Here is a 20,112-nt window from a genome sequence, read left to right on the forward strand (position 1 = left end):
TCCTGCCTTTTTGAAACTGCCGAACTGCCATGTTTTCAGATAAGTCCACAAGTCAAGTCCACCATACCAGAATGCCCCTCACTCCCATGTTAAGTGTGACTCTGCCTGGCCTCAGGGGAAGGGGCAGGAAGTCACCCCTATAGGAGTAGGCCTCCATGTAGGCTTGACGATATGGTAGCCAGGCCCTCAGATTTGCTCTCCTGCTCCTGTTGACAAAAACCTGCTACTTTGTGCCACCTATACTGCAAAACAGACACCTGTCTTTTAGGGATAAATGCTGACTTTTACAATCTGTGATCACAACCATAGTGTTTTGATGAGCTGTTGTGGCATCTGCTTCTGCATAACCTTTTCAGTTACCTTTTCAGAGTGTGTTCAATGCCTTTAATGTATGACTTTAATGCATGACACATTCTCTCAGCTTGGCCTACAGAAAACAGCTTGGGGGCTACTGCCAGTATTGTCATCAGCCCCTCTAGCAACGTCTTCAGTGAAATCAAGGCACAGGATTTGCCACACATCACCTCCCTAGGTTAAGGAGCACACATCCAGAGTCTCAGGCTGTACATTTTCAGAATTCCTGGTGAACCCATCTCCAAATACCTCTGCCTGCACCAATTCAGGCGCTCTGTTGCACATGGGGCAAAGATGATTCCGGACAGTGGACGATCGCATCCAGATAATCAGGTTCCAGCGCTCCCCAGAGGCGATAGGCAGCGCCCCGTGAATTTGTCCTCCCCGGTGGAATAAGCCATGGAAGGGAACATGTTCAACTTCGATGTACTTTGGCACTGGGTTGCTGTCCTTGAAAAGGAATAAGAAAGACCACATGTTATTATTATTTAGAATCATAGAACTGAAGAGTTGGGACTCTGAGGGTCATCTACTCCAGCCCCTGCAATTCAGGAACCGCAAATAAAGCATTATGACGGGAGGCCGTCTAACGTCTGCTTGGAAACCACCACCTTCCAAGGGAGTCCATTCCACTGTCGAACAGCTCCAGCTGCAACATTCACACTTCTATAAATCAGGTGATCAATGCAGCATATTTAGTACTTGAGGAACTGTCTGACTGAACTTATTATAACCCTTTCATAGCAATTTCAATCTTCACTGTTTTTCAGTTGGCTGAAGTGCAGCCATTCTCCCCTTCAAGACAATCCAGACCAGCAGTACTCTCCTTAACTCCACCTACAAGTAGTAGTAGTAGTGGTAGTAGTTGAAATTTTATTATCTGCCCTTCACCCAAAGGTCCCAGGGCAGGGGGCAGCAATGAAGGCACAATATTGCAAACAGTTTAAAACAGCTTTAAATTACAAAAATACACATTTAGGTGGGAAAAGCCGGGGGGTAAAGAGGTGCATCTTCAGAACTTGCTGAATGCTTCATCCTGAAGGCCCCAGATGTGTCTCTCTGGGGAGGGAGTTCCACAGGTTAAAGTCAAAGAGTTCAAGAGAAGCAGAGAAGGGGGTGCTGGATACTGACCCCACCCATGATGCTTCCATTGGAAAAGGGCCGTGGTTTAGACAGCCAGGTGGCCCCGCCCCTGCCCACTGTGCAAGGGTCCAGGTGAGTGCAAAACTCCTTGGGGTGCAGCAAGCTTTGGGGGAGGATGCAATGCCAGTGGGATGATGGAGGGGAGACAGCAGGGAGGGAAGCTGCTGGGCAGAGAGACCCCCCCTCAAAAAATGGAGGTGGTGTGCAGCTGAGCCCCCGCCCCATTACAAGTATTCCAAATAGCAATATGGATACTATAGAGACATGCAGAAATACAAACATTTCCTAAATTTCAGTTGAGTTTCCTGCATTCCAAGGGGTTGGACAATCTATTTCCTAATAGGTTTAATTGGGTTTGGTGTTTTCTCTCTGCATGTCATTCCTTGAGCAGCTTCCTGTGCAAAGATAAGGCTTGCTTTCACTGCTCTGTTCATTTCTGCATTTGACTAGTGTTGTGTGAAGGAAATGCAGCCCCTCCTCGTAGAAAAGCTCGCAGCCCGCAAAAGCCCACAGGAGTCAAGTACCCTGTAAGGAGCACACGGCTCCTGCGAGCTTTTCTACGAGGAGGGAGAAGGGACTGACGCAGCCAGTCAGTCCCTTGTACCCCCTCAGGGAAAAGCCCCCAAGAGCGGCATGCTCTTTAAACGGTGCGCGGCTCCTGCGGGCTTTTCTACGAGGTGGGGGAATTCCCCCACCTCGTAGAAAAGCCAGCAGAAGCCGCGCACCCTTTAAAGAGCACGTGGCTTTTGCATGCTTTTGCAGGAGGCGGGGAAATTCCCCCATCTCCCGCAAAAGCCCACAGGAGCCGCGCACCCTTTAAGGAGCGCACAGCTCCTGTGGGCTTTTCGACCAGGAGGGAGAAGGAACTGACACGGCCAGTCAGTCCCTTCTCCCTCCTCGGGGAAAAGCCTCAAAGAGGTCAGGGAGCAGTGCAAAGCCGGTGCGCCGCCTTCCGCTGCCCCCCAGCTTGTGGGGCTGGTGTTGGGGGGAAGTGCTGCTTTCCCCCACTGCCAGCCTCAAAACCAGGTCGGGGAGCAGCGCAGAGGCGGCGCATCGCCTTCCCGCTGCCCCCGAGCTTGTGGGGCTGGCGGTGGGGGGAAGCGCTGTTTTCCCCCACCGCCAGCCTCAAAGATCCCTGAAGCCTTTGGAGTGCAGCAGGACCTCACACTGCACTCCAAAGGCTTTGGGTTCCTTTCACTGACCCAAAGCCTTTGGAGCGCAGTGCAAGTTCCTGCTGCGCTCCAAAGGCTTGAGGCTTCTGGTACAGCCTTTGTGGCCTCCGGAGGCTTTGCGCAGCCATCCCCAAGCTAGAACAGCGAGATAGAGCACTCCGTCTTTTTGTTCTAGCTTCAGGGACAGCCTTTCTAGCCTCCGCAGGGCAGCAGGGTGCCTTCACCCCGCTGCCCTGCAGAGACTTTGTGCAGCTAACCCCAAGCTAGAAGAGCGAGACGAAGCACTCCGTGGTGCTCCGTCTCTGTTCTGGCTTTGGGCTTAGCCCGCAGCCTGCATTCGCTCTATAGGACGCACACACATTTCCCCTTAGTTTTTGGAGGGGGAAAAGTGCGTCCTATAGAGCGAAAAATACGGTAACTGTCATGGGTCTGTGCATAGCCAACATGGTGCATTCTGGGTATTCTTGGAATCCACCTCCCATCAGCCCCAGGCAGTTATCAGGGATTGTGAGAGTTGGGGTCCAACACACTGGTTTACCCCATCTTTTCTGTTTAAAGTCATTAACACATCTTGTGGCAGTGAACTGCATATGTTTCTTACAAATTCTGTGAAATAATAAGCATAATAAAGTGAAAGTAAGCCATTAAAAGAAGAGGCACCTTTCTGAATTCAGCAAAATAGAGGTTGCCCTCAGTGAACTCTTTCCCCAGGGAAATGTTGAGAGTCACTTCCGCATTGTCATAGTGGGAACTCAAATCCAGGTCTTCCTGCAAAGCATATTTCACCACAAAGGCCTTATGACTGTCCAAACAGCCTCCCCCACAGTCTGGGTAAAGCAAAGCTGTGAGGGGTTGTAGGTATTTTTCACGCAGAGCAGTGATGAAAGTTTCATCCAACCCAAGTTCGTTTAAGAGAACCTGCAGTGGGTCATATATGAGCATGCAAAAGAAAGAGTTAAAGGGGAACCAAACAGAATGCAAAATAAATATTTTTTTGCAGAAGGGTCAGGGCATTTTGCAGTGGTCAGGTTCTTGCGATGTCCTCCATTTTCTAACATGCTACATTCTCTCAATTTGGATACTAAAGATTTGCTTCTTTGCCCAGTAAGGACTTTAAGATTAACAAATCATAGAATTGGAGGGAACCACAAGGGTCATCTAGTCCAACCCTCTGCAATGCAGAAATATTTTGCCCAGCATGGGGTTTGAACCCACAATGCTAAGATCAAGGGTCTCATGCTCTACTGACATAACTATCCCAGCAGAGGAATGGAACCTGGTTCCACTGTCCTTTTAAATGTGTTGTGGGAGGGAGGATTGTTGGCTTGTTATTGTTTTTGTTCTTATTTTTATTATGTATTTTGTGTCTTTTATATTGCAGTTTTATCTTGTGAACCGCCCTGAGATCTATGGATGAACAATTATACAATTATACAAGTATACAATTTTAATAAATAATAATATAATAGTAATGATATATAAATTAATTATAATATGGGGTGAGTCTAGGTAAGCATAATAATAACCTTAGAACTCACCTAGCACTTTGTTTGTCTGTTTGTTTGTTAATTAGAATGTACAAAATGCCGAAAAAAGAAATACATAGACAAACAAAAAGTAAACTAAAACTTACACATATAATAATCGAACCCAACCCTGTAACAACCTGTAATCACCTCCTCCCCAACTTCCCTCCACCCTATCTTGACTTCTGTATATTTTAGATTGGATGGTACAGTGGTGCCTCGTAAGACGAAATTAATCCGTTCCGCGAGTCTCTTCGTCTTGCGGTTTTTTCGTCTTGCGAAGCACGGCTATTAGCGGCTTAGCGGCTTTAAGAAAAAGAAAACAAACTTGCAAGAACTCGCAAGACATTTCGTCTTGCAAAGCAAGCCCATAGGGAAATTCGTCTTGCGGAACGACTCAAAAAATGGAAAACTCTTTCGTCTTGCGCGTTTTTCGTCTTGCGAGGCATTCGTCTTGCGAGGTACCACTGTATACATTGCAATCTTTTAAGGTATTACCTTTTATTTCATTTCTAACATGTTTTATTAATGATTTTTGTTTCACTTTACTCTTTTAATCTAAGCATATCAACACATTCCTTTTGGAACAGTGTTTATCCATATATTCTTCAAAACACTGCCATTCTTGTCTAAGTTTTTGGTTTGATTGCATTCTTATGTAAGCAGTTAGCTTTGCCATTTTCATGAATTCGCTTAGTTTGTATAGCCAGTCATCTTTTGAAGGTATTGTCTCGCTCTTCTATTTACTGGCAAATACAATCCTGGCAGCTGCTGTGGCATATAAGAAAATTCCTTTCTTATTTTGCGGTATATCAGACCTAGTAGATATGCCTCTGGTTTCTTTTTTAAAGACACTTTTAACACTTTTTAAAGTTCTTCATGAATCATACCCCAGTATGCCTTAGATTTTTCGCAAGCCACCAGGCATGAAACAATGTTCCTTCTTCTCACCTAGCACTTTGGAGGGCTCAAACTACTTTATTATCTTCTTGTGATCCTTACAATGATCTATACTACAAGACTGTAATTGCTATTAACCCCATTACTACAGATGGGGGGATTGCCAAGAGAAAGCAACTTGTCTAACAGTACAATCCTAAATAGTGACTCTTACCCCATAATTATTCATAGAGTTGGGCCTCCCTTTGGGTAGCTCAGATTGTTCAAAGTTCTCTAGCTCCTCAATGAAAGCTTGACAGAATTCTTTGGCAAACACTGGCAGTCGGTGGATTCTCTTATCTGTTGTGGGGAAGATGGAAAATAAAATCGGAAGAAGATAGCACATAGCCACTTGCTTAATCACCTGTAGTGGAAGAAAATCTCCTCCTGGCGACCAGAATGGGAAGGGGTGGGGGTTTGTAAGTGCAAAGAAAAGCTGGTTCTCTGTTCTTCTTTAATGGGCAGGGGCCTTAGCTCAGGGGCAGAGACCATGTTTTGCATGCAGAAGGCCCCAGGCATCTCTGGTTAAAACCAGTGCTTTTTTCTGAGAATACTCAAGGCACCAGCACCATTTTTCTAGAAGAAAACCACTGGTTAAAAGTGTGGCACTGATTGTAACAACTTTATGGTGGATACCAGTACCTTTTCTCCTAGAGGAAAAGCACTGGTTAAAATTATTATAACTGGAAAGTCTGGGGAAGACACACCTCTTTGCCCAGGACTGTGGAGAGCCTTTGCCAGTCAAAACAGAGTGCACTGGGCTAGATCATCTATGTTAAGAAGAACAGAACATAAGAAGAGCTCCGCTGGATCAGGTTAGTGGCCTGTCTAATTGAGCATTCTGTTCTCATAGTTGACAAGCAAATGCATGGGAAGCTGAATGCAACAGTAATCTCCCCACTTGTTATTTCCAGCAGCTGGCATTCAGAGACATGCTACCCCCAACTGTGGAGGCAGACCATGTTGTTATTTTCAGAACTGGAACCTTCCGAAGTAAAAACCAGTTAAAAAAAAAAGTCTGCATCTTTTCAAACCAAAACCAAAGAGGCCACTTAGACAACATGGGGCATGCAGTCATTTCCTTTTGCAGAGTAGGAAACAGCCTTTTAAAAGCCAACACCTTCTGGGCATCTTTTTAAACGTGAAGGTAATATGTATACCACTAATTCCCTCCAAGAATACAAACTGCACATATGCTTAACCTATATTTTAAAAATAATTAATATGGGCAGCCCCTTACCATGTACACATATTGCTGATAAATTAACCCAGTCTCCCCACCTGATATAGATTCCACACGGTCCAAGAGGCCTTGAAGGTCAGCACCTTTAGATGTGGAGTATCTGACCGTTTCTAAAAATTCTGGTGCAAGAAATGATTCCTAGGATTGGAAGAGGAGAGGAGGGTGGAAAACAATTATTTTCACACACACACAAGCTACTTCTATTTAACCTGTTTTTAATGTGCTTCAACTTTAATTTTGTTCTTGGACAGAGTGAATAATGGCGGCTGGCGCAGAATTAACCATGAGGAGGAGGAGTGGGGTTGCAAAGGTGTGCACCTCTCTTTACATGACACTCTACCCCGCCCAGGACAAATTCCCAAAAGGGGGTGCAAGTTCCATGCAGGGCTGAGTAAGATTAGCACTGTGTGCCTTGTAGAAGAATTGCTTTTGGACCACTCATGTGACAACTCTTTTTCTTATTTGTGCTGCTAAAAGTACAGACAGAGTCTTGTCCACTCCCCAGTGAGAAAGCCCCTTCCCAGAGGAATGGTGTCAGCTGAAAATGGGCTGCTACTCAGCAACTATTTCTAATGAACAATTCTGAATCTGCACTGTTTTTTTGATTTTTTTTTTGCTAAACTGTTTTGGTTTTGCTTTGCTGATATATTAGCCTTTGTAGATATTATTAAATGGAGGAAAAGTGTGATTTTTTTCTCAATGTTTTGTTGTCGTTTTAAGCTGCATTGAGAATAAAGCTTGCTACTGAAAAAGCAGCATACAAATATTAAATCAAAACTTACCCCTCTCCATTAACTGTGCCCCATTAACCACAGTATATCAACACCAGCATTAGCCAGTGTGTTAAGAGTATGCAGGTCCCATTTTATCCAGTGATCGCTAACCATCTTCAAGTCTGCACCAACTTGCAGGAGTATAGACTCTGCCCCTACTGCTAAACTGTTGTACGGAAATGTCACCAGAGTAGAGGCCATTCCTAAAATATCTCTAGCTATGGACTTGCATGCAGATAGAAGAAACAAGTTATTTACCTGTAAAGTATACAGTTGAGGATGCTTTGGCTTGTAGTTCTGGGAAATTATTGCTTTCCTTTCCCTAGAGCGGGACTCTAATTCCTTTCTCCTCCGGACTTCTTTTTCAACCTAGGAAAATTCATTCTGAAGCTGAAAGGCTGTAACTCAGTGTAGAATACCTGATTTACATGCAAAGAGTTCTAAGCTCAATGCCTAGTCAGTCAATGTAAACTAGAGGTGAGGAGGGGAACCTTTTTCAGCCCATGGGCAACCTTCCTGAGACCACATGGGCCAGACCAGAGGCAAAAGTGAGTGGAGAAGTGGGTGCGAATCATACAAGAAGCTACATTCCAGCCATGCAAAAGTCAGAGGTTTACATAGTATAGTACAGGAGTGGCCAACTCTCAAGAGACTGTGATCTATTCACAGAGTTAAAAACTGGCAGTGATCTACCCCCTTTTGGGGGGTTCAGGTCAAAGGTTGAGATTTTTAGGGAGGAGAAAAAGTTGCTGAGCTTCTTTGGGGGGAGCCAGTGATCTACCACAGACGCGCCCAGTGATCTACCAGTAGATCACGATCTACCTGTTCGACATGCCTGGATATACACCTTTCCATCCAGGCCCCCAGGGTATGGATTCTGAACCTCTGGCATAGACAGTAGGGAGTTAGGTGGACCAAAGGTCTGATTCAGTACAAGGCAGCTTATGGAGATGTATCACTGGTCTTCACCATGTTTGGGTAGATAGGTCCAGGCTCCATATTTAAGCAACAGAAATGCCAAGGCTGTGTAATCAATATTATTTATACATGTTTAGCCCACCTCTGTGCGCTTTTATTCAGAAGCAAACCCTATGAGTTCTATAGAGTTCATCAGGTCCCTGTGTATAGGATTGCAGTCTACAGAGCGCTCTGAAATCTGGATTATGTCACTGGAATATTCTGCATATCAATGCAAAGGCTGACTCTGGCTGTTGACATATTTACTACAAAGCCAATCCTGAGACCATATGTAACTGTTTTTACCCACTTCCTCTGGAGAGAAGAGCTGAGAACCTGACCTGTATCACCAACTACCTGGGACCAGAAGCAGCAGCTCTCCCCCTGCCTCCATTACACATCTGTGTGAATTTTAATTGGTAGCCAAACCTGGTTGAAAAGCACAGCATAAAGTATAGCATGTACACAAGATCAGACTGTTAGTTCTCTCACATCAAAGCCAGGTACAGTACCTCTTGGACTACTGCCTCAAATTCCTCCACGCTTCTGCAGCCCCGTTGTCTTAATACCTGTACGATAGAGCGATGCTGAGTTTGTATGTGTGACACATGTTTTTGTTTTCTACATTACAGTCCCAGTCCTTCCACACCAATGCCGCTATGGTCTAGACAAGCATGGGACTGTCCATGAAATTAACCCACAAGACTCACATAAGCCAGAGGCAAGACCTCTTTCTGTACCTCTCCAGATACAGTAGGGGTTTTTGTTTTAAAATGCACACCAGTCTGGATAAAATTAAAGCAACAGTAGTCTCTGACGTGTGCCCCTTTTTTGCACTTAAACATTGTTGGAGAAGCCTTTATATGCTCACTCAGAAGTAAACCCCATTCAGCTCAATAGGACTTCCTATACGATTAAAGCCCAATTCTCCTCTTTCTTTTAACCTAGAAGTAAGCCCTGTGGATACATTTCTTTACTATGGCCATTTCAACATAGGGGGTTGCTTACTATTTATATGTAGTTGCTATTGTATTTGCTTCATTCTGAGAACTTTTTTAAAACTCTAAAACACAGTACTGTAAGCAGCTCTGCAGTACAATCCTAAACGTGTTTACTTTTTAGTCTGGAAAAAAGTTCACTGGGATCAGAGGGATTTACTCCCTAAAGTGTGCGAATTGAGACTGCCATCCTCTCCCCACGTACCTGGGAGTAAGCCTCATTGGATCCAATGGGGCTTACTTCTGAGTAGACACGGTTAGCCCTGCATTGTTAGAAGTCAGGTAATAAGCGTACTATCCCCCCGCCCCTGTTTTCGTTGCGTGTAGGGAATTATGACTCCAATCCGGACTAACGATGGGAGAGGAGGGTGCGCGTGTATAAAGTCTCTGCTCTCCGGAAAACGTCCACGGCGCTATGTATTTACCGGTCCATAATCCCTCCGCAGCTGCTCTGGATCCCCGTGGTAGCGGAGGTGAAGCCCATACCGCGGCACGAACAGGTTGTCGGTGAAGAAGCAGGCGCAGGCCAGGAACGGCCCTGGCCTCGGCCGCATACCGCTGGGCTCCATGATTCCAGCCGGACCCCGAAGAGGAACGGAACAGATCTCCAGGGGCAACGGGTCCGTCGGCGAAAACGCCCCGGTAGGAAACGAGCGCTCTCCTTAAGGGAGCGTCGACAAATTACACTGAGACTTGTAGGAAGGAAGAATGAATGAAACCTGTTACTACATCGCCCCAAACCCAGGCTGTCTGTTTCCCCACAGTAGCCTATCGGGCGCCCTCAGAAAGCGCACAGGCAGGACATGAAGGCAACAGAGCCGTATGGCACAGCAGTTTTGTTCCCCACTGTGGGGTAGGCTATGCCTGCATATGGAGGTTCCTTTCTATACTGTCACGTGGCTAGTAAGAATTAAAAAAGAGCTCTGCCAGATCAGAACTGAGGTCCGCATAGCCCAGCAACTTGTCTACCTCAGTGGCTGACCAGTTGACCAAGAGGCAATAGACCTCTTTTTCTTTGGTTGCTCTCCCTGACTGTCACTCAGAAGGACACTGCCTCTGAACATGGCAATGCTCCATATGGCTGTGGTGGCCAGTGACAGCTGAATTATCGCGTTTAAAAACCACCTAATGACCACGACAGCATATTGTGATAGTCAATTTCACTGAGCAATGTACAAGCATGCAAACATTTAAGAGTTAGAAGCGAAAGAACATTTCCCTCCATATCTCAGGGTAACACTTCATGCATCTAGTGTAGTGGTTCAGAAATGCTTATGCCTTAATAAATTTGTTAAAGGCACCACAAGATTCTCTCTTGTTTTTTGGCAAGGGGATTCCCTTTCCCCTTAACCTGATCTGATTGAGGCTACCCTTTCTTTCAAGTGTTTAAATTTATTTTTAATTTGCAAACATAACAACTAAGCAGCGGTAGCATCATCAGCCTACCTTAACAATAAGAATATTTCATCAGTTATAATATAACATATAAATTAATATAAGCAGTCAATTTGTCCAAGCACGTATCCAGATACGACTGATAATTACAAGCCAGGCATTCCAGTGCAGAAAGGGCAGTAAGATCTGCAGACCACTGAGTAGTGGCAACTACAAAGGCTTGCAGGCTCCACTTAGTCCAAGACTACTCTTGAGTAAGAAGTTTGAAGGGGCTGCCACTGTTTGCATGTTAGGCTTCTTCTGCTGAATGCAACATGCAAAGCTTTTCTCACCTGTCATGTAGGGAACAACTGTACCTGTTGGATCTCTGCCTGTCATACAGCTGTTAAAGGCACAGGAGCCCTGACCCAGTGCAGGGAGTGGGATAGATTGGCAACCTTATTTAAGGAGTTGAAAGCGCAGAGGGCATTTGAACATTTGGAGCAAGCAACCTTCCGTCATTTTCCTTTGTGGCAAACAACTTGTTCGTTTCCTGAAGAAGTGCCTGGATCCCTGACAGCTGTGGGCGGCGGGGGGGGGGGTCCAGGCTGAGACCCTGGAGAGGTATAAGGGAAGGTATCCCAGGCACCTCACAGCCCTGCAGAAAAGGAGCCTGTGGAGGAGATACGCCGTGAAGTCTGAAGTGGGATGTAGGAGGACAGAAGCCTTGAAGGTTTTCAAGCAGAGCTTGGAGGGCCATCTGTTACGGATGCTTTAGCTGAGATTCCTGCATTGCAGGGGCTGGACTAGATGACCCCCAGGATGCCTTCCAACTTGCAATTCAGCAGGGGTAGCGATAGGCCTTGTGATGCAGGCGGGCGTTTTCAGACGGCCCCTTGAGCAGCGTTCTCGCTTCGCCTGGGCTTGCAGGTGTTGTGTCTCCTTGAAACAAGTCCGGGTCGCTGCCTTCCCAGCCTGGGGACCGGGTCCCTGAACTACCTGGCTGACCTGCGGCTGAGAGGAGCCTCCTGCCCGTGGACTGGAGCCCGTCGTGACCTGGGGCTGATGCCCGGGACATGTCCCAGCCCCCAGCATGGACTCTGCTTTGCAAGTGGCCGAGGAGGAAGTGGTGGAGTCCTGCAGCCCCACCAGCAAATTCGAGGACATCTTCCGCTTGCTGTCCGAGGGCTGCTTCCCCCACAGTTTCTGCTCCATCAAAAGGAAAAACCTGAAGCGCTACGCTCAGAAATTCATTGTGGAAGGTAATGCGGGGGAGGGGGCAGAGCAGAAGACAAAACAAACAAACAAACAAACAAGGCTTTTGCTGCATGCGCATCCCCAGCGAGGCTCCTGTCACTGGATGGCTGCTGTTTTTAAAAGAGCTGCTTCAAGACATTTAAAATGTCCAGCTTCGCCCGAGCAGCAGGGATAACTCCTGACCAGTTTCTGTTGAAACTGAATCTAGACTATCCACAGCTATCCAAGTTCCCATGCGGATTTACTTTCCTGACCAACCATCCACTCTTTATGCTTGAAGGCTTTAATATGAGGGAATGGGGATCTCTAAAGATGCAGAGACTCAACACCACTGTAACAGGATGTCACTGTGCACGTTTTATGAGTTGCTTTTCCATGAAATTGCAAAGTGTACACAATTTTGCACACATTGACTAGAAAGCAATTCCCCTTGGGCTCAATGGAGCTTGCTTACTTACTCCCCAGTAAGTGTGTTTAGGATTGCAGCCTTAACAGCTTTGAATTCCCTCAATAGTGTTGGAAATGGAAAGAGATTAATTCCTAAAAAGGTAGGTGCCGTAGGTCCAAGTAGCTTCCCAAAAGGCCCCATCTCTTGTGTCCATCAGCCTAACTGACCTTACTAGTGGGCATACAAGGAGAGCCTCTGTGACTCATCTTGGAGCTCTGGGAAGTACAGAGACAGCAGAACTTCAGGTGGCCTTCTCCCAAACATGATTTTGAATGAATAGGAAACAAGTGCAGCTGGTAAAGAATCTTTGTAATTTCTTTTGAACCAAGGATAACCAATTAGTGGCCTGCTGGAGTACAGCTACTATCATCCCCAATCATTGGACATGTTGACAGAGGCTGTTGGGAGTTGTAGTCCAATGAAGTTTTGAGGGCACCATGTTGGGTATCCCTTCAAGCATTTAGCCTGTACAGGTATCTGGACTCCTACATTTTGCTGCATTTGGAACTCTTTAAAGGCAGCCCCAGGTGGAGCACATTATAGTAGTCCAGCTGGTATGTAAGCAGAGCATGAATAATGGAGGCAAGATCTGTTGCTTCCAGAGAGGTTGTAGATGGTGTACCAGCCTAAGCTGGCAAAAGGCACACCTGTGCTTCTACAGATAGAGCCAACTCCAGAAGGACACAACAGCCTATGAACCTGATCTCTCAGAGGGCGTTTTAGCCCATCCAGAACCAATTGCATGACCCCATCTGAACTACAAGGCTTTTCTGTCATCCTCCCACAGGGGGCTGCCTCTATTATGTGGGTCCAAAGAAAGAGGAAAAACGTGAAGTTGTGGTTGATCCAGAGAGGAGGCGGCAGGTCTTCCTTGAAAGCCACTTCTCCGAGATTGGGAACCATCTTGGGCAGAAGAAGACAGTGCACCGGATTCAGAGCAGATACTACTGGCTGGGCATTGTCAAGGACGTGGTGGACTGGGTAAATAATGTTCAGAAAACCTCCCAAAGTTTTCTGGAAGTAAAAGGAGCTGGGCTATATTTGTTTCCTTGTCAGATTTTACCTTCATTTACTGTTCTCGTGCCCCAAAGTGGTTGGCATGGTCTGGCTGGGAACACCATTACCCTCTCCAAAATCCTAGGCACCTATTGATTTCTTTCCCTCTCTGTCCTCCTCCCCTGCCCCATCCCCAGATCAAGATGTGTGAAACCTGCCAAAACACAGAGCATAACAAGAGTCTGTCAAAGAAAACCCGGCCTGTCAAAGTGGAGTCGCCTTGGGAAGTTCTAGGACTTGATGTCTATGGTATGTGCTTGTGGTGGGGGATCTGTATGCACATCTGCACTGTGGTAGGGTTGCCATATGTCTGGAATTTCCCAGACATATCCGGAATACTGCAGTTGGCAACAGCGTCCAGGCAGAAATCAGCAAAAATGTCCGGGAGAATCCAGACCTATGGGAACCCATGAGGGCAGTGTTGTTTTTGCCCATTTGGTATAAAAATAGCTCAACAACTTTGCCGGAAAAAAGCTGTCCGGATTTGTCACTGTTTGAAATATGGCAACCCTACACTACAGGGCTATGGAAATGCCCATCATGGAACCATAGGAAGCTGCATTTATGCCAGGGATGGAGAAGCTGTAGCCCTCAGACAGTGTTGGATGCCAACTCCCATCAGTCCCAGACAGAAAGGCCGGGGTCGGGTGTGGGCCCCCGTCCTACCTGGCCTAGTGGTGGTTGTCCACTCCAACTGATGGCGTGTCTCCATGGTTTCTTCAGCCTCATACCTGAGGTCCTTTTAGCTAGAGATGTCAGAGACTGAACCAGGGGCCTTCTCAATGCAACACAGCTGCAGCACTGCTCAGTTGTGCCCGTCGCCCTCATATCAGATTCTGGTCCCAGTTTCTCACTCTTAAGTGCCTTTTCTGCTAAGTCGTCTTTGTTAAAGGCTCTAGTTTTCTCTGTTCCTTCTTTCTCAACACCCCCCTGCTCCCACCCAGCACTCTTATCCTGGATTTTCAGGAAAGAGGTGCAGCATTGAGTTCTCCTGGATCCTTGGCTGGCTTTGATGGAGGATGTCTCATGAATATAGCATGAACCTTGGGCAAGTGAGGGATCAGGCAATACGTCTCTCTACAGAGACACATTGCACCCTTCATGGCAGGGGTGGGCAAACCCTTTCAGCCTGAGGGCTACATTCCCTCCAAGACACATGCCAATGGTGGGTGTGGCCAAAGGCAAGAAGTAGGCAGAGTAACAGATGTTAATTTTACCTTTGTCCAGTATAGGTTATATTCCAGCCATGCAAAAGTCAGAGGTTTCGACATCTCTGCACCCTCCATCCAGGCAAGCAAGAGGCTTTAGCACACTTCAGGGACACATTCCAGCCACCCAAAGGAGAACGATGTGGAGCATAGCCAAGGGGAAGATTCCTGAGGGCCAGATAAGAGATGCCTACTGGGTGGCGCTGTGGGTTAAACCACAAAGCCTAGGACTTGCTGATCAGAAGGCTGGCGGTTTGAATCCCCGCGACGGGGTGAGCTCCCGTTGCTTGGTCCCTGCTCCTGCCAACCTAGCAATTCGAAAGCACGAAGTGCAAGTAGATAAATAGGTACCGCTCCGGCGGGAAGGTAAACGGCGTTTCCATGTGCTGCTCTGGTTCGCCAGAAGCGGCTTAGTCATTCTGGCCACATGACCCGGACGTTGTACGCCGGCTCCTTCGGCCAATAAAGCGAGATGAGCGCCACAACCCCAGAGTTGTCACGACTGGACCTAATGGTCAGGGGTTCCTTTACCTTTACCTTTTTAGAGGGCCTGACATTTCCCCACCCCTCAGTCATGGGACCCTGCTCAGTACATGCCAGTTCATTCAGCATTGGGGCCTATTTCCTTCACTGTGATGCTGAGATGTGGTTCCATTCCAGCTGGCCTCTATTATCATTCTTATTAGTTTGTGCACAGTCTCTTTGATTGATGCGGTGTGTATCTGTGAACTTTATCTGAATGGACAAGGAGAGGAGATAGCAACCGTTTGCAAAACCTTTGAAGTTTCAGCAAAATGGTGCATGTTATAATCCAAAGACCATAGCCTTGATTTTGTACCTAAACCAAGAGTCGTGCAAAGGTGTGGGGCAAGGTGTGGCATATGTGCAGGGGGAGGAGGCTGGGCTTTTGTCATGGGACCTCCAAAGTGATGGTCCCCCCTCAGTCACTAACCTCTCTGCAATAGCACCTGCCCTCTGTGATGCCAGCATGACAACTGACTGACTGTTTTGGATTTGATGTTCCTAGGACCTTTCCCAGAGTCTGTCCAGGGCAAGACACACATCCTCGCCGTAACTGATTACTATACGAAGTGGGTTGAGGCCATCCCTCTGCAGAAGAGGGACGCTCTGTGTGTGGCCAAAGGCCTCGCCGCCTTATTCTACAGGTGTGCTCCATTTGTGCTGATTTTTAGTTTGATGTACGTGATAATCATTGAATCATAGAACCATAGAGTTGGAAGAGACCACAAGGGCCATCGAGTCCAACCCCCTGCCAAGCAGGAAACAATAAGTGGGCTGAATAGCAAAATACTCACTATTAAGACAGGTAGGAGAGGGCCAGGATGTTGCAGGATCTCCTCAGGACGTGTGTGTGTGTGTGTGCATGAGAGAGAGAGAGAGAGAGAGAGAGAGAGAGAGAGAGAGAGAGAGAAAAGAATCAGAATCAACCCATTTTCTGCACATGCCTGCTTCAGGCAGGTCAGGGATCCTGTTCTGGAGGTGCTATTTATTTATTATTTGTACAGTTCACACCTTAAAATGCACTGGCCTTTGCCAACTTGCTGCCTTCCAGGTTATTTGGGCTGCAACTCTCATCTTCCTTAGTTGGCATGGTCATGTGGTGCCAGGACTGATGGGAATTGTAGTTCAAAATATCTGGAGGGCACCATGCTGGTGGCGGCTGAGATATGCCACAAAAGTCAATCAGAAAGCTTAAAACCAGCATGACAAGATAACCTTTATGATCTGTTCAGTATTGTATTTGTGAATGGTTTTTATGTTGGTTATCTTTTTGTTATTATTTCCACCCCTTTGTGTGCAAAAGCAGCATCTTAAAGCTTGCTGGATTAGTGCAAGAGCAAGGAGCAAGAGCCTGTGACCCACTAGATGTTGCTGGACTACAATTCCCATCATCCCTGACCATTGGCCATCCTGGCTGCACCGACTGATGGAAGTTGTAGTCCAACAACATCTGGAAGACTACAGGTTCCCCATTCCTAGATGAGAGCGTTTCATGGGAAGCAAATGTTTCAATCCTATTTATAGAAACCCCACTCAAGCCTCTGTACTGTATGCCAGCACAAAACTCTGTGTCTTGTATTACTGTTGCTATTGATGTATTTTGTATGCCTTTTATTAATTAGGTTCGGGGCATCCAAGAATATTTTCTGTAGCTTGAGCTGGGACTTCTGTGAAGAGGTAGGTCAGATGCCAGCTGGTGTGTTTTGTAAGAGCATGAAGGCCATTCCTGTTTTCAGGAAACCCAGAGTAAAGGAAAAGTTTGAAGGGGATAAAACTCAACCATAAAAAACTATGTAAGAGCAACTGCTCTCTGATGTTTTAATTTATGTTTTTAAATTTTGTATGTTGTTTTATTTTTACAAAGCCACTTTGAGACATGGGAAAAGCAGGCTGCAATTTTTAAAAATGAATATTTGATATAATAAAGTATTTAACACGTTTTCAAGTTCTTATTTTAAAAAAGCATTGTAGCTGCAAAAATTAAAAACAAGCACCTTGATGCATCACTAGAATGAACATTCACGTAAGGCAAGGTTTGGTGTTGTTTTTCACTAGAATAAACAGGCATGGAGGACTTTTGGCCACAGTGTTTCTTTGTCACCACTGCCAGTTTCACTTGTAAATATATTGAAAATAAGCACACTGAGCCTCTCAGCCCAATATAGTAAAACAACCGTGGCATAACACCATGTCACCACTTCAAAACAATTCTCATACTCAAAGCAAGGGGAAAGAGCAAAAAAACAGAAGCCTTTACAAATCCACCTTCATAGCTGCAAGAGGGCACACTAGAGCAGGGATGGGAAACTTCTGGCTTTCCAGATGTTTGGGACTCTAACTACCATCATCTCCAGCCAGCACGGTGAATAATTAAGAATGAGCCATCCGTATATGGAAACTTAAGTTAAACATTTAAGTTAATCTCAAACCCTCCAAATCTCCAGATAGGCATCCACACATGAAATACATTCAGCTGCAGCCAGGACCATGAGGTTGTCCAACCATTGCATAGTGCAGTGTTTCCCAACCTTGGGCCTCCAGATGTTTTTGGCCTACAACTCCCATCATCCCTAGCTAGCAAGACCAGTGGTCAGGGATGATGGGAATTGTAGTTCAAAAACAGCTGGAGGCCCAAGGTTGGGAAACACTGGCATAGTGAATGGTGAGCATTTATCCTTCCAGCTAGAAGTATAAGTCTCTTAGCAACCAGAAGGGATGGTGGAAGTTGGAGACAGAAATAAATGGAGGGCCACAGGATCCCCACATCTTGACATTTATATAATTATGTATCATACCCCCAACTTGGCTGGTGCTCTTTTTCAGGAAACCAAAATTTATTTGAGGCATTTATATACCATAGAATCATTGGCATTTCTAAGCAATGTCTTCATAATTTCTAAGTGATGAAACTTTTATTAAATTTATTTGTTTGCAAACCTCAGAGTGAATACAGAGTTCAAACCTGGGCTGAAATATTTTCTAGGGACAAAAAACTAAAGCAAGCCCTGGACATGTGCTCCCAGCTTTAAGTGGTTTTCATTCTGCCTGCAGGTGACCAGAATTTTATCAGAAAGATGGAACATCTCCCAGATTCTGACCCCAGTCAACTGCACAGTCCTGGACAGTCAGACCAATGAGCTTTTGAAATCCTCCCTCTGCAATGTTGTGAATGAGAAACCAAGCGAGTGGGATGAATCTCTTGACCCGATTCTGTTTGATTTCCGTACGTCTGTCAGCTCTGTGACCAAGTACACCCCCTTTTTCCTCCTGTATAACAGATACGTCTGCCTGTCCTCAGAGGTAACTCTCTGTTTGAAAGTAAAATCCAGAAAACTGCTTCAAGAGAGGTTTAACGGGGGGCAGGGGTCATGGAGGGAATCAGTGCACCTAGATAAGAACCCCTGCTTCATCAGATGTGTGAAATATGTGGAACGGGATTGATTATTTAATTTCTATACCATTTAATATATTTTAAAATTCTCTTAAGTGGTGTACAGAAATCCTGAAGCAACAATAATAGATAACTTACAAAAGTGAAAGAATGTCTATATTTGTGTTGCTCTGTGTTCAAGGCAGTCTCAGCAACTGGCAATTCTGGGCCAAGTCTGATGCCGCGCACACAGCTACATAAGTACTGATAATCTTATGTAATCTGATGGTCAGTGTCTGCAAAAGCTCCTTTGGCTCAGCTGCAGCCCCACCCATGACACAATTTATTTATCAGTATGTTATTTGTTATTTATTAAATGTATATCCCTTCCTGCCCCCTGAAGGAGCTCAGAGCAGCAAACACAAATGAAGTAACACTTAAAACGTCTGAAAACAATTCCAGTACAAATGCAGACTGGGAAAGCTCTCCCCTTAAAAGGCTTATTGGAAAGGGAAGGTCTTCAGTAGATGCTGAAAAGGTGATGCCAGGCTAGTACGTAATGGGGGAGAATTCCATGACGCTAAAAGCCTGGTTCTTGTATTGTGCAGAACAAACCTCCTGATAAGGTGGAATTTGCAGAGGGCCTCTCTACTGCAGAACACAGTGGCCACAGGTGGGTGTAGCACAGCCAAAATGGATTCCTGGGTCAAATGGGGAGGCCAGATTAGGCCCCCACAGGCCAGCAGTTCCCCACCTCTGTGCAGTGAACTTAACAACGAACCCTGCTGGATCAAGCCAAAGGTTTCTCCAGTCCTACATCCTGTCTTGTGCATTGGCCAACCAGGCTCAACAAATTCAATTCTGTCCGTGGTTCTTATGTAAAGCCATTAAAACTCCAGGTTAAAACTCCGGATACGACTTGCAAGGGATACAGGGAGGAAGAGGGCTGTTTGCCATCCTGTCCTGCTTGTGGACAGCTCCCCCCAGACCAGAGTGGTCAAATGTGCGGCCTGAGGGCTATGACCCTCAAGACCTTTTTTTGGTGGCCCTTGGCAACATTTAACACCCCCAAGCCCTGATGCTGCCTTCCTAAAGCTGGGTAAGCCAGGCACTTTGGGAAGAAGGAGTGAGGAACAGCAAACAGTGGGTTTTCTCAGGGAGGACAGTGAGACAAAGAACAGCAACCCTTGCCTAGAAATCATGGGACAAAGAAGTGTGGATGAGCCCTGTGTCTAGAGGAGTCTTTTCAGCCCCTCCTGGAGATGCCAGGGACCTTTTGCAAATGCAGCAGGTGCTCTATCATTGAGCACTTAACCAGCTCGTTCTGCTGCACCTCTTAAAGCCAGCCTGAGTCTTGCCAACCGATTGTAAAAACAATAAATTAGTGATACAAAGCATTCCAAATATTACAGCTATTGGCCAAAGGCCACCACAGTCAAATAAAACAGCAACAGTGGCATCAAATCCTCACTGGAGGCTGGTTGGGGGGGGTGTATTAGCAGGGGTCTGTCAGCCAGATGCCACAATGTTGAGTCATTTGCCAACTTGGGTTCCAAATCCCCCCCTGCCCCCCACATCTCACCTTCATTGTTTCTAGGCTGAATGCATCAAGGATTCCTCCAAAGAGCAAGGTGCTAGTCCCTTCCAAACCAGCGTCCTCCCGTCATTTACCGCTGCTGTTCAGGAGCAACAGAATGCAGTGAAAGAGATTGTAAGTGCCTTGGCTGCCAGATATTCACCGCATTTGCATGTAAGAGGGGTGCCTACCATTA

The 20,112-nt window shown here is 46.2% G+C and overlaps 1 protein-coding gene across 4 annotated transcripts; it reads right to left on the minus strand.

The window, feature by feature from the left end:
* Positions 1 to 372: 372 nt before the first annotated feature.
* OGFOD2 (2-oxoglutarate and iron dependent oxygenase domain containing 2) lies at positions 373 to 10,925 on the minus strand. 4 transcript variants are annotated; one of them, XM_083717522.1, is made up of 8 exons: positions 10,833 to 10,854; positions 9,531 to 9,766; positions 8,620 to 8,676; positions 7,409 to 7,519; positions 6,416 to 6,515; positions 5,310 to 5,434; positions 3,330 to 3,587; positions 373 to 804 (listed from the first exon to the last, which is right to left on the minus strand). In XM_083717522.1, exons 1-8 carry the CDS (start codon positions 10,837 to 10,839, stop codon positions 529 to 531), a joined length of 1,170 nt encoding a protein of 389 aa, XP_083573648.1. In that variant the 5' UTR covers positions 10,840 to 10,854; the 3' UTR covers positions 373 to 528. The 4 variants fall into 4 exon arrangements, with proteins under 4 accessions (XP_083573648.1, XP_083573645.1, XP_083573647.1 ...); XM_083717520.1 differs by having other exon boundaries at positions 629 to 799; positions 10,833 to 10,925; XM_083717519.1 differs by lacking the exon at positions 8,620 to 8,676 and having other exon boundaries at positions 10,833 to 10,925.
* Positions 10,926 to 20,112: the final 9,187 nt, after the last annotated feature.

The sequence above is a fragment of the Podarcis gaigeae genome, assembly GCF_964106915.1.
Source record: "Podarcis gaigeae genome assembly, chromosome: 16".
NCBI classification, from domain to species: domain Eukaryota; kingdom Metazoa; phylum Chordata; class Lepidosauria; order Squamata; family Lacertidae; genus Podarcis; species Podarcis gaigeae.